Here is a 20,532-nt window from a genome sequence, read left to right as displayed (position 1 = left end):
TCAGGGGCCCCCATGATGTCATGCTTCATATGGCAAGGGATGATCTTGGCTCCCAATCCTCGAATGTCGGTTGGAAAAAGTATGTTACTACATTAGTACTAGCGCGGGGAGCTATGCTAGTGGTCAGTGCACAGGCAATCTAGCACAGAATTCGCGGGTGGGAATGAAAAAAAAAAACACCAAAAATTTTGTGCAGACTGGAGGCCGTTTGAATTTGAGCCCCTCCATATCCCCGCTTAATACATTCAAGGCCAGCATCAGCATCATGGCATCTACAGAGGCAGCGCAGTTGCCGCCGGCGGGTAAGTGGGAGCAAGGGCATTAATCAGGCCTTGGGACATTGCTTTATTAACTCTGCATAATACAGCACTCCGGCAGTCCAACTTCGAACAAGCAGTGGCATGCGCCCTCCACCTATGGCCGGCCTTGACTCTCGCGGTGCAGAACAACTGGGGAGGACCCGACTCTGCAGACAAGCGAGACTGGTTTGCTGGCGCCGTCGTCGATCTGTTTCCTGAATTCACCGATGCGCAGCCCGGAGCGCCTGCAAACATCATCAGCGCCGCCGATGAACCGGATATGGAGGACGTCGAGACGGTGCTGCTGCAAGTTATGATTGACGAGTTCGAGGTCAACACAGATGATGATTCTGCTCTTGAAGTTGCCAGATCCATTATCAAGGCGCGAGCCGAGTGCGCCATTGGCGAATTCAATGACGAGGTCAAGACGTTGAGCGAGCGATTCGCGAATAAGAAGGGTGCCAAGGTGGATCAGATGTTCAAGAAAGCCGAGGATGAGGACCAGGATACCGACTGGGAGTCTGGCGACAGTGGCGAGGACGATGAAGACAACGAAGGCGATGTAGATATGGACGAGGCGCCACCCCTGGCACCTGTTGCCAAGGAAAAACCTGCCCCTGAAATTGACGAGGACGGCTTCATCAAGGTCACCAAGAAGAAGAGGTAGACCTCGAGTAGCAGAAAACATGAGAGGAGCAAGCTACCGCTGTGGGGAGCACATCCCGACTGGCATGATCCAAAACACACAAGTACACAGCGCCGTGACGACTCGACTTCCCGAAGAGGCGACAGCAATTCCAAACGCCAAAGTGCCCAAGCTCTAAGAAACAAATTATACCCGCAGACGCACAGAGCACACGTGGGACAAATTTACTCCCAGTCCTCGTCGCTGTCGTCATCGTCGCCTTCGCTATCATCGTCGCTGTCCTCGTCACTACCATGCTTCTCTCCTTTCTTCTTGGGCTCCTTTGGGCTGTTTGGTGTCTGGCTAGGTAGCTGGCTCGTCTTTCCTGAAGCCGCTCCAACAACATCATAGCTGGCATCAGTCTCCGCCTCGGATTTTTCATCATTAGATTTCCTGGACTCAGCAGGCTTCGTGTCTTTGGCCTGGATCGTGGTTGATGAAGCAATAGACTCGGGTTTCTTTCCCTTGGCATCGGCAGCGGTAGATTTATCGGTTGGTGTAGGCTTTGTGGACTTTTCGTCTTCCTCGGAGTCTTCTTCTTCCTCCTCCTCCTCGGAGTCATCATCCCAACCAACCTCATCTTCAGTAGACGCAGCTAGCAAAAGAGTGTGTCAGCAAGAAATGATTATTAAATAGAATAAATATAAGGAAGCAAAGATAGTGGCATCTGATTAGCATCAGCTTACCTTTCAGAAGATCACGTCGTCGTGATTCAGCAGTCTCAATACCATGGCGCAAGAAGTAGTATCTCTTCCAAAAGTCGGCGTAGGGAATCTGGTCCGGCACTAGCTTCTCCATAGTTGCTCGTAACTCGGGGTATTTGGCCAAGTCACCGCTGATTTCATCAGTCTGCTCATCAATGTCAAAGCCCTTGGTCCATTGATCGTATTCCGTGGCGGACGGGTCCTTGGCGAAGCTCTCCGGGGATGTGTGGATGACATGTAGCTGGGCCTCGAATCTTGAAGTATGAATCACTCGCTTTCCTTGAGCATCTTTGCTCTCAAACATGACCTGGTTGCCTTCGGTTGATTCGTCTGGAGGCGCGACACTAATCGCATCTCGCAAAAAGTCTCGAATATTGCTTCCGAATCTAAGCAGAGCTTCGTCGGCGGCATCCTCAGCCTGTTGCAAGTCCTTTAGGCGCTTTGCAGCCTCAGTCCTTAGGCGCGACAGCACAGTTTCAGACTCCTGGGTAGAAGTGCCATCTCCAGCTTCCGGGGCCGTTGTATTCGTCGGGGTCCTCTGGCTATCGTCGGCCTCGGCGGTGGACAAGTCGGGAATGATGGTAGTGAGAGAAAGCGATCGGGTTCTGTTTACGACAGCTTCTCGCAGACTGGTGAATCCCTTCTGCGCATCTTCGCCGACCTCTGCAAACTCCTTGGAAGCTTGGGTGTAGACGGATTCGCCCTGCAGCAGATGAGCCTCAGCCACGAATAGCGGTGATACGGCGGCAGCCCGGTTGTCATACCTGCTTGATTACATTACCAAAGAAGCCTCCAATCTTGGCGCCCCACGGGCTTGCGGAGAATGCCTTGTAAGCTTCCTGGATATCGCTGTTCAGGGAAGTCTGCGCATCTTCTTGCTTGGAGCTCTCTCCAGGCTCCTCGGTATTCTTGATGTAGGCTTCCTCCTGGATATGATCGTATGCGAGATCCATAATGTGTAGGCGCCGGCTACGTCCGCGGCGTGGAGAAAAACCCTGAATATATTGATTTCGCTGTCCTTGTCGAAGTTTCCGGTACGAAGCTCCGGAATCTGTTCTCAAGGGATAAACATGGACATCAGCAGCTGAGCTGGTGCTGGTTCACGAGGCTAACGGATGCGGCAGAGGGGGGTGGGCGGGGAGTGCATTGCAATCACGTGAGACTCTAATACGACCATCATGGGCAGTGAAGTCCTACCCTGTAAGTCTCAAGATCAGAGTCAATATGCAAACTTTCTGCTAGAACAGCTTCCTATGAATATGGATTTCATGATGTTTTCTGCATTGAATGTTGAGTTTTATGTCATCCATCAAGTCACCATCTACAACGGATGTACGGGTAGCCATCTGCCAGTTTAGCGGGCCTGTGCTTGTTCATTTATCTGCCTACTAGCTGGGCTGGTCATATACCAAACGGGTAATAATTGAGAGATGAAGTGAAATACAGCAGCAGCGCTAAAGGATGCTATAATCGGAAATATTTACCGAATCATATGCAAGCACTCAGCATATGAAAGTGGTATGACTTCGGCTTGAGAGGTGGAACACCTTATTACTAACTGCTGTTGAGCATGTGACATCAGTTCAATGTTGTCCAGAATGGATACATATGGCGTGATGGAGTAACGGGGGTTAGCATAGGTAGGACATTAGCAGTATTCATAGGCGACTTATTGAGCGTAGTAACAATATTTTATTTTATACTGTAGCTGTCTGGCGGTTCACCTAGAAAACGTAGAACAGGGCGTAGAACGTCAATATCACACCCGGCCACTCTCTACATTGTTCTCCCTAATATCATACTACGCAGCGCCGTAGTTCCCAGCAAGACAAGGTAAGTGGCTTAGATGTACGCCATTTGTCGTGGCGTAGAGGTTCAGCAAGGCAAGTCTCGTGATTGCATTTACTGGAGAAGCTAAGGCCAGTTGAAAGCGATACTGGCCGTCTTACGCCACGTCTGAAAAGGGGATATTCAGGGTACTGATCCGCTCAAATGACCACGAAACCTGTTATACCACTGCCCTGCCCGCGTTGCCGCGGTTGTTGTGCCAAGTTTTTTGTCTCCCTTGTCCCGAGGCTAATGCGACTGCGAGATGCAACCAGTGTTTAGAGTTGCGATGGTTCGCTGGGATCGGACAGAGTACAGATTGCATTCGTGATGGCTTTAGCAAGACGTCTATATGGGCTCAAAGATAGTGTATGGCAGATAGAGCATCGACAACATTTGGGTTATCGCAATTCCTACAACGGCTTATCATGGCCATTGTGCCAACTAATATCATCTGTACATCAATAACCTACCAAATTCATCGACATGTTGCTCTGCCCTTTGCTCACTCTCAAGGTGCTCGTTGACGAATCTATGCCGTCATAGTGCATTGTGGAGAGGTCCCAATCAGATCTAGATCCAGGGCCTGAGCTAAATTGCCCTAGTAAGCTCCATGTTCTCCGCATCGTTTACGGTGAATCGACCGGCTGCCTTGAGGGCCAAAACTCGATCCCCTTCAAAAGCCAAGATGTTGCGATCGCCAGAGGGTTTGTACATCTTGGTTTTTGCGTCATTGCCCGCCCAGAGTGGGAATTGTGGAGTGCATGTGATTTAAGCTTTGTCCGGGGGCAGTCGAAATGACGTATGTGTTGCCATTCTCATTGGTGGATGGTCCAACTTTGGCCCACTTACTACCGGATCCGCTGCCAATTGAGTGTCGATTGTGCCTGACAAGTGACGATCATGGCTTCAGGGAACTCGTTTTCATGACATGGAAATGTTGAGAATGAATCGGAATGCGGGTTTCATAGGGGATTACATGTTCCTGGACGACTCCGCCGTTGTTTATTTAAACCTCGTCGACATCCCGTCTCTGGAACAGATTTTAGCATCATCACACTCACACACACAACTCAACAACACTTTCTCAACTCTCAAATATACAACAACTTACAATCTCTCATCTCGAGATCAACCAACTCATTCACAATGGAGACCGTTAAGCAAGCCGTCAACTACGTCGCTGAGTCCGTTCAGGGCGCTGCCTCTGGTATCAGCAAGGAGACCAACAAGGAGATTGCCAAGGACAGCAACGTCGACGTTAGCACTCGGTAAGCCGGAGCAAATATTCCGAGACTCTTTAGGTTATGGTCCGCTAACACATCCGCAGTTTGTCCGCTGGCAAGGACGCCCTGGGTGACAAGATCGACGAGACTGGCCACAACAACAAGGCCGAGGCTCACAAGCAGCTGGCTGAGCACAACTAGATTGGCATAAGAAGCTTCGATTGCTTCACAGGCGTTGAAAGGGATCAGAGCGAAGGGAATACATAGCCTCCTTAGGCAGGAATTGATGATTTGAATTCGCACATGTTGTCTTTGGTGTCCACTGGTGATGATCTTGTAGCTTCCATTTTGTCTTGACTTCCATTTTGTTGTGAAGCAATCTGTCCAATTCGTCAAGCTATAATGTCGTGAATCTGCCACTCGTTTCATCATCAACGCCCAAGTCCAGCTGATGGCTCAAGTTTTAAATCTCTCAAACCACTAGGCTATGCAACGAGTAACTGCCGACAGCGTATGATTATCCAGATGGGCATAAGGTCGCCTCCCATTAGTCGCATTCTTCGTATCGAGCGAGTTAGTTGCACACACTAGCGACGATATAGGAAAATACTCGACTGCTGATAACAGCCAGCGAGGTTGGCCAAAATTCAAAATGAGCAATAGCCTTATCCAGCTCGCCAGCCAATCGTAGGGCTGTTTCGCCGCGGGGTAATAGTGGTAGCTGGGAATAGTAGCATTCGCCGTCAATCTTGGAGTACTGTAAGAATTCGACGAAAACCGCCGAACGTCGGCAAGAGTGTGCCGCATGAATTCTTCCGTGATCCTTCGGATATACTTCCACTCTAGCCTCAATTGCCCCTCGATCTTGATACTAGGTAGTATCAGAGACAGCTAGGACCGCCGAGCTCAGCCATTGAGACGCACGCGGCCAACAAGTCATCAATAATTGATACTTCGCGCTTCGTATGCGCCCAAGGGCGTATTATCGAGAAAACCCGAGATGCTACTCCATGCTCCATTGTCGGGGATACGAAGCCAAGGGTCCTTTTTCCGGAAGCGGGACAGCCGCTAATTGGTCGTCAACCCCACTCAACGCCCGGAGATTGTAGCATACAGGTGCGGAACTGCGGGCTTTCGCGGCTAACAAGAGCGGGCATGCGGTGTATCTGCTTCTTCTGTGTCCTTTTCGATGGCTAGTGGCCCCCTGCTGTCTGACAAGAGTTGCAGCGTGAAGAGAAAGGGTCTTCCATGTTATTGGGGGAATCTGGCTTGGTCTGTCCTTTGCGCAGCGCTAGCTGCATCAGATGGCAAATCACCTCATCGGGCGACGGGCCGCTGGGCAATCGAGCAGGTTGGCTGACGATTGAACGCCTTTCGCCATGTCTGCCTGTGTCTTGGATATCGGGATGAGGGTGGGAGCAGCCACGGAAGGTCTCGACAAGAAAAGAGACATGGCGACACAGTGATTGTCAGGTCCTGGCTTTCGGCATTGCTGGGGATATCGGTCGGACACAGCACAATTGCCGAAGGGGCACTGGCTGACACAGCTCGATTAGCACTGTATTTCGTGGTCGATGGTCATTCGGGTACTCGTAAGTACGGGACAGGTACCGAAGTCGTCAGCAACTGTAGTGCCTGTTTCGGTAAGAGATGTGTCGTAGCCAAGGTACTCCAGGTACTCGCATGTCGGCTGTATGTACATATATCCCCCGGTTCATGCTGGACGACAGGCGATGTTGCTATCATGCACTAACGGACGGCCGTGCCCTTGGAGAAGGAAGGCGAATAAGCAAAAATGGGGAGAAGGGGAGCAAAAGAGAGGAGGGAATTTCGTCGGGACGCGTGCAAATAGGGATGGCGACCTGATATAGTCAACACGAGGGGACGGAGCACTCGCGGAAACATATCGCCTGGTGTTTGCTCGTCAATGGCAGCACGAAGCACGCATTAAGCGTCTTAATATTGCCGCCGGGTCAAGTCGCAGATGCTCCGTAAGCAAGATCCATTGATGGGAAGCCATCCGGGCGACACAGTGCGTCTAATACTGTATCGACAGGCGCTGTCAAGCCTCTGGGCCGACACCAAGGCGTCGCGGCAGAGCGGACAGCGGTCAGGCCGAGCAGGACGTCGAGAACGCTCCAATGGCAGGCCAATAGCAGGGCGGGCGGCACGCTAGCCAGACACCCTATTGGAAGGGCTGAAGAGCCGGACGACTTTTGCTGCGCTGCCCCCGCCCTGCGCTGCCGCTGACAAATGCGGCAAGATTCCTCATCCTCATCCTGTCCAGCATCAGTCGAGTCGTCTCCCCAGCATCACCACATGCTCGCTGTCCCCTCTTTCTACATGCCACAGTGCGCAGCGTTTTATCGTTAACGATACAGTACTGCCTCTCTGCCAGGCCGCACGGAAGCGCCTAGAAGAAATTTTCTGACTCAGGCAGCAAAAAAAAGCCAGTGTCTTCCCTTTCCCTGGCCATCCGCTTGCCCCACAGCTGCTAAGGAACGACGCTGGAGAACCGCTACCAACGTTCTCATTTGCCTCCCAGCCGTTGTTCTCTTGCACCAACCAAACATCACCACGACACTCCTGGGCATAACCACTACGTCTGTCCGTGACGTGCAGTGCATCCGGGATTTCCTTTTTTTGCCATTCTTCATCTATTCTTATCTGCTCGTATCCCCCATCGTCGCATCTTTTGCTCTCGAGACTTCTTTTCCCCTGGATCTCTGGCGCCCTAGCGTCTGGCATTTCAAATCAATCTCCCCGCCACCCGCGGCTGTGGAGGGAACCGAACAAGTCCGTGCTGAGAGACTGAGAGAGACCGGTGCTCTTGTCTACTGTTCTCAGGGCAGTGATATCGTCAAGATTGGCTTCTATTATTGATAAATTCTCTTCTCGACACTTGCTGAAATGGCGACAACCGGTTCTGGAAGTGGCTCGTCATTGCCACCGAATTTCTTCTTGACCCCGCAACAGCAGAATCTTCTCTTCACGGCTCTCAACGCGAACAAGCAGCAGCAGGCGAATGCAAAGACGGGCCTCTCGCTGTCCCCGACTTCTTTCAAGACGAATCCGCTTCAGAGCCTTGACGGCGCTGCATTCCAGGAAAGCCCCTTCCTCGACAACTACGACTACGACTTTGGTGACTCCAGTTTTGATTTTTCATTTGCCAACGATGCAGCTCAAGCCAGCATGATTGGCGATGTTCCGGATAGTGCTATGAGCGCCAAGTCGGATTCGACTGAAACTGACAGCCCCGAAAAGAGGAGCCATCCTGATGATGAGGATGACGATGCCAGCCCTGGCAACGAGTCCAAGAGGCATGAAGGCTCCGACAAAGTCCCCAAGAAGCCTGGCCGTAAGCCGCTCACTTCAGAGCCAACTTCGGTACGCTCCAATCTTCTGTTTCCCCTTAAATATTCTTCGAATCCTTGTCCACTAACAAAGTCCACCACAGAAGCGCAAGGCTCAGAACCGAGCTGCTCAGCGTGCCTTCAGAGAGAGGAAGGAGAAGCATCTCAAGGATCTTGAGACCAAGGTTGAGGAGTTGGAGAAGGCTTCGGAAGCCGCCAACCATGAGAACAGCATGCTTCGTGCTCAAGTCGAGCGTATCACCGCGGAGCTCAACCACTACAAGACGAGGATTTCCATTCCTACTCCCAAGTCATCTGTCCAGACTGCCCGTGCCCAGCCCTTTGGTAGCGCAGCCATCAACAACATCAATGATGTGAGCTTCCAGTTTGAGTTCCCCAAGTTTGGAACCCTGCCTGGCCCCGCCCCTGCCAAGTCGCACCAGAAGTCCATGTCGCAACCCATCAGCCCCAGTTCCCAACAGGCCCCTAGCCCTGCTACAAGCCAGAGCTTGGACAAAGTTGTCTCCCAACAAGCGGCAAGAAATGCGCAGTTCAAGGAAGATCTCGCAAAGTTTAATAATGGCGTGTTCAACATGCACACTCCGTCTATGAGCAGCAGCTCTGCCGCTACTGGATCTCGGGCCAGCGTTGACTCGGCCAACTACAGCTTGAACAACACCACAAGCTCCCCATCAGCATCTTCCCATTCCAACGTCGGCGCGAGCTCGTCGTGTGGCACATCCCCCGAGCCATTCACCCAGTCCCCCATGGGTTTCAAGCCCGTTGACACCATGACCACAATTGGCGAGGAGCATCCCTCCATGGCTACCTCAGAAGGGCCCTTTGCTCAATTTTCGGGTCTCGATTTCAGCAACAACAGCTTCGATTGGATCGTTCAGCAGAACAATGGCGGCCAGTTCGACCCGCAATTGTTTGGCGATTACCGCGAGCCCCAGGAGAATGTCATGACCAACAACACATTTGACGACTTATTTAATGACTCGCTTGAGGCCGATTTCTTCACTCCTTATAACATTGCTGCCAGCCCCAACCTGCCGAAGAAGACCAATCTCATTGATGAAATCGATGCAAAGCAAAACGCGGACGATGATGTCACTACAAAGTCAAACATGAGCTGTAACCAGCTTTGGTACGTCGCCACGAGTATGAGTTTTTGTGTAGTTTATATACTAATATGTGTACCCAGGGAAAGGCTACAAGCATGCCCCAAGGCTCAGAATGGCGAGTTTGATCTAGACGGCCTGTGCTCAGAACTTACCAAGAAAGCAAAGTGCTCCGGAAGTGGACCAGTCGTTGCGGAGCGAGATTTCGACAGCATCCTCAAGAAGTACATGGGCAAAGAGGCGGCTGATTGCTCGGCTGAAAAGCTGGGCATCTCACTTGAAAAGAGCCAGCCCGAGCCGAATCTCGTGATGCCATGATTCAACAGAATCACAGGCATTCCAGTGGCGCACAAGTGTACGTTAAAAACCGATTTTCGGGTGCAAAGAGGACACAAAGAATCCATGGATTTTACGGCGTTTTGAGCAAACAGAGGGGCATGGCCAAGGCCAGTGACCCCGGGCTTTTTCAAGCATTGGATGGACATAGGACGAAAGGACAACTCGTCATTCTTGAAGCATAATTTTGGTATTATTTTTTGATTTTACGATTAGGGACTCTGGTTGTTGTATCTCTACTATGAATGATTACGCTCTACACTTTGCAATCAATCGATGTATTTTGGCTTTTTCTCTTCGCTCTTTCTCACGAACGAATCGATTTGGATCGATCTAGGCTCGAGAGCACTTCTCGGGTCGTACCTGTACCAACAACTCGTTTAGTTTACACGACGGTTAGCTCTGGACTGCAGTTGAAAGGTTTTTGAACTATGGACGGCTTCGTTCTCTTTTGCTTTATAGGACATACACGCAGGCAGTAATGGAAAAGAACTGGTCTTTGCCTTGTTTCCTTTGGGGAGCATATATGCTCCGATCCATCCTTCTCCGTGTGTATAATAACCAACCATTGAAAAAAATCACAATGGTAGGTTCGTGGATCGAAATCTACGATATACTAGTATCTACGATATAGTATTGAGCACTTGATGGTGTATCCATCCAACCATCGTAAACAAATGGGTACCAAACGTTTTGCTCGTCCATCATGTCAATTCTCTCCTCGGGTAATTTTTCTGCCAACCTTCGTCGTTTGGATACCACCCAGAAATCCTCTTGGCCGCTAGCATCGGAATAACCCGCACTTGGCGTCGAGTCATTACATATCACAAAACGTGTGTGTGAGTGAGCGTAGTGTCATGCTTGGATAATCAGGAACAAATTAACAAATCCGGAAGCGCGGCAAAAGGGGTGCGGGCGTGGGACGAAAGAATCAGAAAATAAGGCAGTGCCCTTTATTAGCCTCCACCTTTAAGGTTGTACTCCCTTTTTTGTTTTTCGTTTTGCCCCCTCTTTCTCGAATATGCCTGAATTGTCTGATGTGATGTCGTCAGTGGTGGTGTTGAGTCATGGGGTATCATGAGACTACCTATACCTACATATTGCAAAAGAAAAGGCCACGTCTTAGTTGGCATCATGTGGTTGGAATGAACTTACTTAACAAGATACAGATCTCTTCTAAGCATTCGAAAGCGAAATGCTCATGTTTTTTTTTCTTTTTCTTTTCGTATGTCCAATGTACTGGATATTGTTACGTCAGGAGTATCCGTGTAAGCGGAGGACAAAAAAACCGAGACCGGGAAGATTTCGAGCACCCCACGAGTTAAAACCATACGCCTACAAAAGGAAGTAGGTAGCTGCTATATCTACATTTCCTTACCGTATTTATATATATATTTTTTTTTTAGCAACTGCTACTATATTTATATTTCTCTAGTAACTACTACTATATATACATTTTCCTAGTAATTGCTACTATATTTATATAATAAAATTCGGGTGCTGGCTGAATACTAGGTAGGCGTCCTACGAGTTCGTTAGGCGATCATATTACTGAATGTATGTACGTATTCATTCTGTAGTCTTGCTTTTTCTGACCTTCGCTTGTCGTGCTACTATTACACAGTTAGACAACACATATACGAAGAAATATATTCTTCGCTAGGAGGTCTCGCACTTCTCGCAGAAATCTGGCAACGATTAACACACATCATGCCACAAATCTCAGTGATATGTCTTCATCCAAGTGTCGAGAAAGTCCGAAGGGAACTAGAATCGAAACGCAAGAGGATATGCAAATAACATTCACATGCTCTCCCGAAATATGCGTTGGCATTGTCTTTTGGCCAATGCAAATATCAGAGCGCGTGGAGCTTTCTCTTCTGGAGCTGGAAAACCGACTTTCTGCTTCTGCTTAGCATTGCTGTTGACCTCTTAGAGTGATTGGAGATTTAACCGATCCAAGTTCGTATCATGAATCGTGATTTCGTCTGTTGATCCTGACGGGAACCATCTATCAATCCGCATTTATAATATCGAGATTCGGTGGAGGATGGATGGTGAGAATAAGAGTCTGAAAGCCCACCACGAAAAAATAATGCAAGCACCCTTCGTTAACATAAATATGTAAAGAAAATCGTTTCATTCCTAAGTATGATGGAGGGAAGGACGCTCGTTTATGCTCATTTGACTATATATTTGGTATTTGGTATGTATGCATCATAATTATGGCCAGCTACATAAAAAAAATCTCTTCCTCCATCTGTCTATAACATTAGGCCGAGTTCCAAACGACATCATGGTGTACTTTGAGTGAAAGTATGATACTACGAGGGGATGATGCAGATATCCATATTCCCGCTAAAACCGCCCGCTGTTTCTGCCCGTGTTCCACGTCTAAAAATGTACCAAACGCCAAAACCAGGAGAGCGAAATAATAAATAACGACTTAGAGCAATTGGTGAAAAAAAAAAGACATTGCTCTCTATCCAAGAAAAGAAATTCGAAGAAGAAAGCGTTAGGACATGCATATGTGAATCCCTTCCGGTAGGGAGGTTATATCGTACAATGAGATGGGTATCGACGATCGAAAAGGCGTTCTAGCCGTCAGATATGAAACAGGAGAGAGGTGCTCCAGATGTATGCCTCTGAGATGTTTCATATGGGGACGAAAATCGGCCAAAAATAGGAAAAGGCATCGTGTTCGTGTTCGTCCGCCTGCCTGATATGGCGACTAGACAAGCAATGCTGAGGTGAATTCCGTCCCAGGAGGTGCCGAGGCCAGCGCTTCAAGCGGGCCGTATGAATTTCAGAATGTCAATCTTCCGTGAACTCCGCGTGAACCCATTAGCCCGTATCGCGTACTCATTCTCCTCGTGGGTATCGCATCCAGCTCGCTATCCTTGGAGGGAAAAAAGACGTTGTGTCGTCGCAAATCCATCACAGTCTTGGTCTTTGGCTCTTCAGCTAATGACCACTCTGGCGCCCTCCTTGCCCAACACGCCACGTTCTTTGGGCTTGGGGCTGTTATTTCTCCCCTTCTTATTCCTCAAGAATCCAAACATGCCGCCTGACCCTTCGTTCTTGGCCTCGGCCGCGGTAGCAGCATCCTTGGGAAGTGTTGCATCTTGACGGGCAAGATCTGACCAACTGCCTCCGCCATCCAGTGTCACCTGCACTCCACCTGTCGGACTGGTAACTCGTTTGCTCATGGGCGGCGATCGAGGGACGTATTGAAGCTGTCCGGGGTAAGCAGCCTGTTGGCCCTGAGGAGGCATCCGACCATCGGCGCTGACAGTGGGTTCTACAGGGGGAGCTGGATAGGTCACTGGCGGCGGCTCGTTCATCTGCGTAGCTTCGTCTGTCGTAAGGGCCTGGGCCGCAATTGCAGCTGGATCGACGTCTTCGCCATGAATGGCCGTGAGCCTGTAGAGAGTCAGTCTTCCATTGTTGTGCGTTTTGGATGAAAGGAGAGCAACTCGACTTACTTCTGGTAGGCCGCAATGTTATAGTCAAACGGACGGAAATCCGTTTCAATCATTCTGTACAGCTCATCTTCGCGGATTTCCTGATCGGTGGCATCCTCCTTTAGCCTCTCCCTGGGCTTCTGTCGTCTTGCGCGAGCTTCAAGAGGGGCCTCTTCGAGTAGCAGCTCCTCCAAGTCGTAAGTTGCGTCAAAGTTGGTCTTGTCCGACGAGGGAACGAAAATAGGCTCGATGCGTTTCTGCTCGAGCAGATCGAAATTGATGGTTTTGAAGAAATCGTTGTAAATGAAGCTCTCCCATGTTGAGCCGAGTCGATTGTTGGGGTTCGGCTCGAGTGCGGCGCGGATGGCGTACAGACATGTCAACGAGACGGGGGGCTGCGTAACGGGATACTTTGGCTGAGAAAACTGAACCTGTTGGCTCAGCGAGTTTTCACTGTTGCCCTCAAATGGTCGCTGGGTTTGATTAGCCACAGAAATCTCGAAATCGCCATCGGGAGAGTTGCATCGCGGGAGCGGGAGCTGCGAAAGCATAAAAACCAAAAACATACCTTGTTATAGATGCACTCGTAAAACAAGACACCTAGTGACCACCAATCCGCACGAATGTCGTATCCCTTGCCTGAATAAACTTCCGGGGCAAGGTAAGCCAAGGTTCCGGATTTGCTAGTCATGATGCGCCCCGGAACGATGTCAGAAGCCACGTTCTACGCAAGGAGGCCAGTCAGCTTATCAGCCCGCGCAATCTCACAAATTGGATAGAAACCTACAAAATCGGTCAAATGGACGTGCCCCTCGGCGTCGAGGAGGACGTTGTCGGGCTTGACGTCTCTGTGGATGATGTTCTGGCTATGGACGTAGCGGAGGGCGCAACCCAATTCAGCTATCCAGAAACGGACGGCTTCCTCGGTAAAGGTCTTTCTGGAGATGTGGAATCGCAAATCGCCACCGCTCATGAGATCGACGACGAGATACCTGGGAGATGTCGTTAGCTTGGCGTCCAAGGTTGGGGGTCGTCTGACGTGGGTTGAAGGGGGCTCACATGTATTCGATATCCTGAAAGCTGTATCGCAAGTTACAGATGAAAGGATGGTTGACGTGCTCCAGCATTCGCCGCTCACGGATGATGTTTCGGACGCTTTCCGACTTGACAACTGTTTGGGATGTTAGCCGTGCTGTTTCTGCTGTCTGTGCCGTTGCAGCTGCACACCAATCTTGGGTGTGCAGCGAGCATCATGAATCCTCGTTTGACGGACCTTCATCTTTACGGATGTATTTCAGCGCAAACGCCAAGTTTGTGTCTTTGCGCTCGACGATGCGGACCTTGCCAAAGGCGCCTCGGCCGACGACTCGTAGCAAGCGGAAGTGGTTGAGGTTGGCTGTGATGTTTCGGTCAGGTCAGCTTAGAAATGACAAGAATGCAGCCCTCGTCGCTGCACCACGCGCCAGACACGTGGGAGGGGGGAAGAAGGAGGGAGGGATGCTGGAGGCAATGATTCGCTCGGGGGTTTTGCACGTACTTTCGCCAGTCAGGTCGACGGGCTTTCCCTGACCGTTGCCCATGATGAAGGCCTGGGGGAGGATTGGAGGGACAAAGTTGCAGCTGGATCGTTCAACGACGGCAAAGGCTCATGCTGTGGGAAATGGCAGTTTGTCTGCTCGGGTCGCTGTTCTTTTCTGCGGTGGCCGAGGAATCGGCAGGCCGGTGGGGGGGAATTTAGGAGTAAGAGGTATGGAGGTCGAGTCTGGTCGCAAATGGGCGGGCTAGCAGATGTGGATAGGCGGCGAATTGACCGAATTCTGATGGCGAGCTCGACCGTTGGAGTTCTGGGGCCCAATGCTGGCTCGTATCTGAGTTGGGGTATTACGGAGCGTCGTCCCGCTGTTTGCAACCGTTACTGGAGGTCGATGAAGCCGGCGATGATTGCTCTCGACAGGACAGGTATGGATGAAGAAAGGACCGTCGCGGGTTGGGAATAAGACGAGACGAAAGAGGATGAAAGCGTGGAGGATGCGTAAGAGGAAGAAAAGAGCCTGGTCGAGGAGAGGAGCGAAGCTTGCAAGGATAGGTGCACCGTAGAGGGCGATGATCAATGCTCGCCCCAGACTAGCCAGTGCACTGAAAAAGATGCGGGAGATTTGATGGAACGGGGGGGAGGTTAGCGGGCGAGGGCGCCCTGTATTAGTGGAGATGTGCGCCGGTAGAGGAGCGACTGAGCGCGGCCGTGGCGGCAATGCAGCGGGCAGCTTCAGCGCCTTTTAGTGCCTGTGCCAGCTAGAGACCTGCAGTGGTGCGGTGCAGGGACCCGTTCCCAAGAGTGGGCGCGAATTCAATGCCTCCAGTCTGGCTTGTGTGAGTCCGGCACATGAAGTTACAGGGCCTGGTTTCAGGGAAACACAGCAGGAGAAGATTCCATGTTAGTCGTGACGGACGCGGGCTTGGTTTGGTGCTGGCTGAGATTTGTGTGTTGTATTGCAGATTGATGCATCGTGGGAGTGAGACAGACTCCGGATGCGTTGATCTGTGTCCAGTACCTCGCAATGGATCAATGAATGGATGGATGACAATAAAGCGGTGGGTAGGGGGTATGTACTACTACTGCTAATACTCGCAATACACAAAGCTGAGAGAAGCAGAGGACTCGAGTCAATAAACTGGAGCCAATGCTTTGATACCAACCTGCAAAAGGCATGGGCTCCGGGATGACGCAAAGACGAGCTGGAGAGATAGTGCTCCGTACAAGTATACAAGCTGATAGCAATCAATAGTATTCAGTAACGAAGAGGACGAGGTCCTAGCAGAAATGGACCAAAAATGACAGACAGACAGACATGGCATGCATGGCAAGTCGACGGCACTTGCTCTGTCGAACCCTGCCAGTGGAATGGATGGTGCAGATATGGAGTCGTACGGAGTCGTCAAGAGTCGCACAGAAGGGTTCATACTAGCGGTGTGTCGCATCCATGACCAGCTTCTCGACGAGATGGACCACACAGAAGCCGCAGAGCAAGGGGCTACGAGTACCTACGGAGCACAACCAGGCGCTGTTGCGATAGGAAACGAGGCACACGAGTCAAAACCGGCCGGTGAGAGTGTGATTCTGCTGGTGTTTTGTTCGTGTTATGTTGCCCGATTCATCCATCGCAAGCTCACCTGCATGACGGGATGCGATGCGTGGGCTCACCTTGTTGGCTGTGCTCCAAAGATGGGGTAGCAGCAGTAGTGACACTAGCAGCACATTGGATGTTCCAATATTATTCCAGTACTCCTGCAGCGACACCTCCTACATCAATATCCATCTCATTTGATGCATCTCCTCGACTTGGACTACCTACATGTATATTGGCTGACGGCGATATCACCGACCACCAACGCACGGGAGACGGTTTGGGCTCCGGCGACGTGAGTCTTACTCGGACTTGCAGCTCGTATCAGCAACACCATCGTCCATCAAGTGTATGTAATTACCGGTACCTACGCTCCGTTGTGTGCGTGGTGTTGCATCGATGCGACTCCAGCAATAACTCAACTCGCAGCGCGTGCCCCTTTTGGGTGTGCAGCAAATGTATGCGACTGGCCAGCCGTGATTCGATGCCGCCGCGGGACCCAGTCTATTCAATGATTGATTCTGGCCACTCAATAGCCAAATTCACAGTCTTTTTTGCTCCGAGGCGTGGATTGCGGTTGGTGTGGTGGAGACGAACTACTGCGCGTACCACGTTGTCAAAGCTGGCCATGGAGCGGCCGGGACTTTCTGGAATGGCATTTGGAAGCTGACACTTGGACTCTTCTGATGTTCCTTTTTTGCTTGGCTTTTTTTTTGCCCCAGAAACCTGATGCCGTCAAATTGCCACCCGCCAAGAATCGGGATATGTATATGAGGAGATGGAAAAGGAGAGAGAGGGAGAAAGACTCCGAAAAAACATGAATGTCAACGAGTACTTGCTATACTCGTACACGGGATCCGCATAGCCGATACTATCTCGTACTTGGAGGAGGCTACCGTGGATTGGTATAGCACAAGATAACGAGTCAATAAGGCAACGAGCATCAATCAGTAGCCGGGTTTCACGCTCTGCCACTATTGCGAGCCCGGCCCTTTCGCCATGTCGTCCATCCATTGGTACATGTACGATATTATCAACGCACTCCCGTACCAGCCGCTTTGGCACTGTGGGGAGTGTCAAACAGAGCAGAACAGCCGCCTGGTCGGCGAGTCCGGCGGCGGATTCAGAGCTGACCAACGCTGGATTGTTCGCGGCCGGGGGGGCTCCAAATCGCCAAGCGAAGGGCATTAGTGACCGGCTAGCAGCAGCTCGTGGCGCCCATCTAGCTCAAGTGCAAGTACGCAGAGTTGGCTAGATAAGACGGTCTGCTCGGAGGAGATGGCCAAGAGGAACCTAGCTGGCTTTTTCTTTTTGGTGATGGGCCGCGACACGTGGTGAGCTGAAGGAGGGACTAACTGCGGGTATCGTTTTGAACAATGGATTGAATGGATTGATGGATGAATGGATGGATGTATGTATACGGAGTAGAAGGATCAATACAGTAGACAGAAGGATGGTAGTCTGTTGAATTGGCGAACCAGACGGCCGGTGCAGGTGCAAATGCAGATGCAGATGCCCACACCTCATCCTCATCAAATAGTAAATGCATATGCAGGGAGCTGGAGCTGGAGCTGCACTGTTTCGGCCACCGTGTCAGAGGTAAATTGCCCATTGATCCAACATCCAATTCTTCTGTCAATTGCTGAATAAACCTGTGCGACAACAAGCACGTGCGGCTCAATTGCACTGTGCAGCTGCAAACGACACGGCCAATCAATCGTCCTCGTCATGAGCTGAATCCTGGGCATTTTACAGAAACTCCCCAGCGCGCGCTGCAAAGAGCGGCGAGCGGCGTTTTGCCAAGTTCAATCTTGGCCGCGGCGACAGGATGGCCTGGCAAAAAGTCTAAATTGAGACGATCCTTCGCCTTGCGCGGATGCTTGCAGCTGATTTGATTTGCCTCCAAGCCAAAAATGTTGGTGCTTGTCACCCTTATTCGTTCAATTCAATATTACTGCATGTATCAAAAGCCCCGACTTACACACAGTGCTAGTTAGCTGGCCAGCCACTTTTTAACTGATCAGTCATATCAGCTTTCGCTCTTCCCCATTCATTCATTGCATGGGAGCCCTTTTATCCGGACTATTTCCTCGGTCCAGACACCAAATAATCAGCTCTTCAGTTTATAGCTGGCCGTTTCTTCTGCTTCGCATCCCTGCTAGCCCACGTGTCGCGCCGATCCCCAGTTGCAAACTCGCCGCTATCTGGAGCGTCACGAGACGACTCTCACAGACGCCGCGCCACACTAGGTGCTGCCCTTGGGCGTTGGTTTGCGCCGGACTGCGCTGGAAAATCGCAATGTCCCTTGCAGGCCGAGCTTGTGTACGGAGCACTTGCAGCAGCTACTGTATCTGAGCCCCCAAACTGTCACTGTAATCTGGTCGTGGACACGGGATAGATACAGGCAGCAGTGAGCTTAGTAGCCCTAGGTTTGCTTCATGTGCTTGCTTTGCTCTAGCCTCCTGCAAGATTATTATTGTTCCCCCGCGTCGTTGTGATGCCGGGCCACTCTAAGCCGGTTTCCGAAGCTGAAATCTATTAATCCATTACTCATGCTCTAGCACTCCCAGGGCCATTGTCGAGTAATCATGTCGATTTGACTGGGACTCGCTCTGACTGATTGAGGTAACTTGCCGTGCGTCAATCCACGCAGCCGTCGCTACGTCGCATCCAGATTACATGTACCGCCGCTTCTTTGGCTTGACCGCAACAGGCTCAGCGGTCTAGGAAGCTGCTTGCAGAAAGGACACACTCAATCAGCAAGAGCTTGAAGTAAGAAACAAAGATGGAGCAAAAGCGTGACATGAATCATATCTGGTGCCAATGGCTCGCGTCTCATCGTAGACAAAATAAATGCATATGCCGAGCAATAAGTTGCCCATCTGGGGTTGCAATGATACCATCTTGACAGGGGCAACGACGCCAGGAGGGACCCCAATGTCTCCATACTTCGGATATGTTGAGCGGACCCAGTACTGTATATACCCAATATACCATTCAATGCTACCTCTTTGTAGTATTTAAACCATGTATGTCTGCGGAGTATTCTATATATAAGTGGAAATCGTATATGGACTCTCCTGGCCGGTGCTTCATATGCCGTGACTAGCTCAGAAGCCGATCTGGCCCCCTATTTCCCCAGTTATAACGGAGTTGCAAGAGATATAATAGGATCTGCGACATACATTATTACTGCTATTGCCACTGCCGACATTCGGCTCTTATTACTGGTACCGGGGGGCTACCATAGATCTTTGTATTTCATATCTTGGATACATGTAGGGAAACCTCTGATGACTTGTTGGGGCACACAAAGTTTCACGGCACATGACACTATCAATGGACTGTTCGTGGACGAACTTAGCAAGATTGCAACGGGCGTAAAGAACAAGTTCAACCTCATCACAAAATGTAGAATGAAGGCAAGAAATAAAGGAGTGTTCAAAGCTTGAGCAACATTAGCCCTACAAAGGGACATACCAGACCATAACACATATTCACTTCTAGCCCAATACGAAGTCACCTCATTGTCTGTTATCTGGCCATATTGGGAAAGAGCCGTTTTCCTATCTCATCGAATAGTTCTTGTTGGTTAACCTATGTTATGAGCGGGACGACGCCAACACGTATCTTATTGCCAGCATCATCATGCAATTGTACGCTACCTCGATAACCAAGTCAAAGAAATATATATATATATCATACTTTTACATGATCGATCACGGAGCGGTATATATATCATGTCAGACATGCAGTTGACCTGATAGAAACAATTACCATTGAGTTAACCTGTATGCTCGGTTGTATGACTAGCAAAGAGGGCAAACAAATAAACGGTCTCAATGCAGCCGGGTTCGACTAATTCCATGGAGCCTATGGACGACCAGCCGGCCTCATTTCAGCAATGATTTACTCATTTGCAAGCAACCAGTTAGAATACCTAGCCTGGAGAACAGAAGGCGATCCGCGGTAGTGAAGTTCTCTGTGCATAGAGACTCAACCATGCTTACCACACTGGTCCTGCATCTACCAATTACAAAGTTGAAGCATGACATCTAAGCACTGTAAGATGCGGCATTCTGTTTTTAGAACATGCCATCTTGTTGGCGTACTCGGAAGAAATGCATGATTACCCTTCATATCTCCTCACAAGCAAATGATTCAGCCTCGCGTTTCAATATCAAGCACGTCCCGGCCTTACCAAAACATGTGCGTCGTCTCGAAAATTGAGTGGGCCAAATGTTTCCGATGTCGAATCGCCCGGATGTTTTAGCGGTCTGTTCGCTCACGGCCATCATATTACTGGTCGTACAACATGGGCATGCAGGACCCCATAGCATGCAGTGCACATACAGAAGCAAACTTGTTTGTTTCTACCGGCGGCACCTC

General features: G+C 50.3%; 6 protein-coding genes across 6 annotated transcripts; 4 read left to right on the top strand and 2 right to left on the bottom strand.

The window, feature by feature from the left end:
* Window positions 1-265: 265 nt before the first annotated feature.
* Window positions 266-966, top strand: M431DRAFT_83014 (hypothetical protein; the record flags this gene model as incomplete). The annotated part of the gene is made up of 2 exons (XM_024923257.1): window positions 266-302; window positions 368-966. The coding sequence occupies 2 exons, from the start codon at window positions 266-268 to the stop codon at window positions 964-966; spliced, it is 636 nt and encodes a 211-aa protein (XP_024775789.1).
* A 203-nt stretch (window positions 967-1,169) lies between these two features.
* On the bottom strand, window positions 1,170-2,641 carry M431DRAFT_83197 (hypothetical protein; the record flags this gene model as incomplete). The annotated part of the gene is made up of 3 exons (XM_024923284.1): window positions 1,170-1,579; window positions 1,671-2,391; window positions 2,453-2,641. 3 exons carry the CDS (start codon window positions 2,639-2,641, stop codon window positions 1,170-1,172), a joined length of 1,320 nt encoding a protein of 439 aa, XP_024775788.1.
* Window positions 2,642-4,664: 2,023 nt separating this feature from the next.
* Window positions 4,665-4,942, top strand: M431DRAFT_494543 (hypothetical protein; the record flags this gene model as incomplete). The annotated part of the gene is made up of 2 exons (XM_024917261.1): window positions 4,665-4,786; window positions 4,846-4,942. 2 exons carry the CDS (start codon window positions 4,665-4,667, stop codon window positions 4,940-4,942), a joined length of 219 nt encoding a protein of 72 aa, XP_024775787.1.
* Window positions 4,943-7,651: 2,709 nt separating this feature from the next.
* On the top strand, window positions 7,652-9,536 carry M431DRAFT_84250 (hypothetical protein; the record flags this gene model as incomplete). The annotated part of the gene is made up of 3 exons (XM_024923413.1): window positions 7,652-8,128; window positions 8,199-9,244; window positions 9,302-9,536. 3 exons carry the CDS (start codon window positions 7,652-7,654, stop codon window positions 9,534-9,536), a joined length of 1,758 nt encoding a protein of 585 aa, XP_024775786.1.
* A 2,978-nt stretch (window positions 9,537-12,514) lies between these two features.
* Window positions 12,515-14,598, bottom strand: M431DRAFT_83668 (hypothetical protein; the record flags this gene model as incomplete). Its single annotated transcript, XM_024923336.1, has 7 exons — window positions 12,515-12,977; window positions 13,040-13,491; window positions 13,587-13,742; window positions 13,806-14,010; window positions 14,078-14,189; window positions 14,292-14,414; window positions 14,556-14,598. The coding sequence occupies 7 exons, from the start codon at window positions 14,596-14,598 to the stop codon at window positions 12,515-12,517; spliced, it is 1,554 nt and encodes a 517-aa protein (XP_024775785.1).
* A 1,610-nt stretch (window positions 14,599-16,208) lies between these two features.
* M431DRAFT_417446 (hypothetical protein) lies at window positions 16,209-16,846 on the top strand. The gene has a single exon (XM_024914991.1). It carries the CDS (start codon window positions 16,280-16,282, stop codon window positions 16,811-16,813), a length of 534 nt encoding a protein of 177 aa, XP_024775784.1. The 5' UTR covers window positions 16,209-16,279; the 3' UTR covers window positions 16,814-16,846.
* The last annotated feature ends 3,686 nt before the right edge of the window (window positions 16,847-20,532 follow it).

The sequence above is a fragment of the Trichoderma harzianum genome (assembly GCF_003025095.1).
Source record: "Trichoderma harzianum CBS 226.95 unplaced genomic scaffold M431scaffold_5, whole genome shotgun sequence".
Lineage (NCBI taxonomy): Eukaryota > Fungi > Ascomycota > Sordariomycetes > Hypocreales > Hypocreaceae > Trichoderma > Trichoderma harzianum.
The sequence above is the reverse complement of the archived record's forward strand: the minus strand, read 5'-3'. Positions and strand labels throughout refer to the sequence as shown.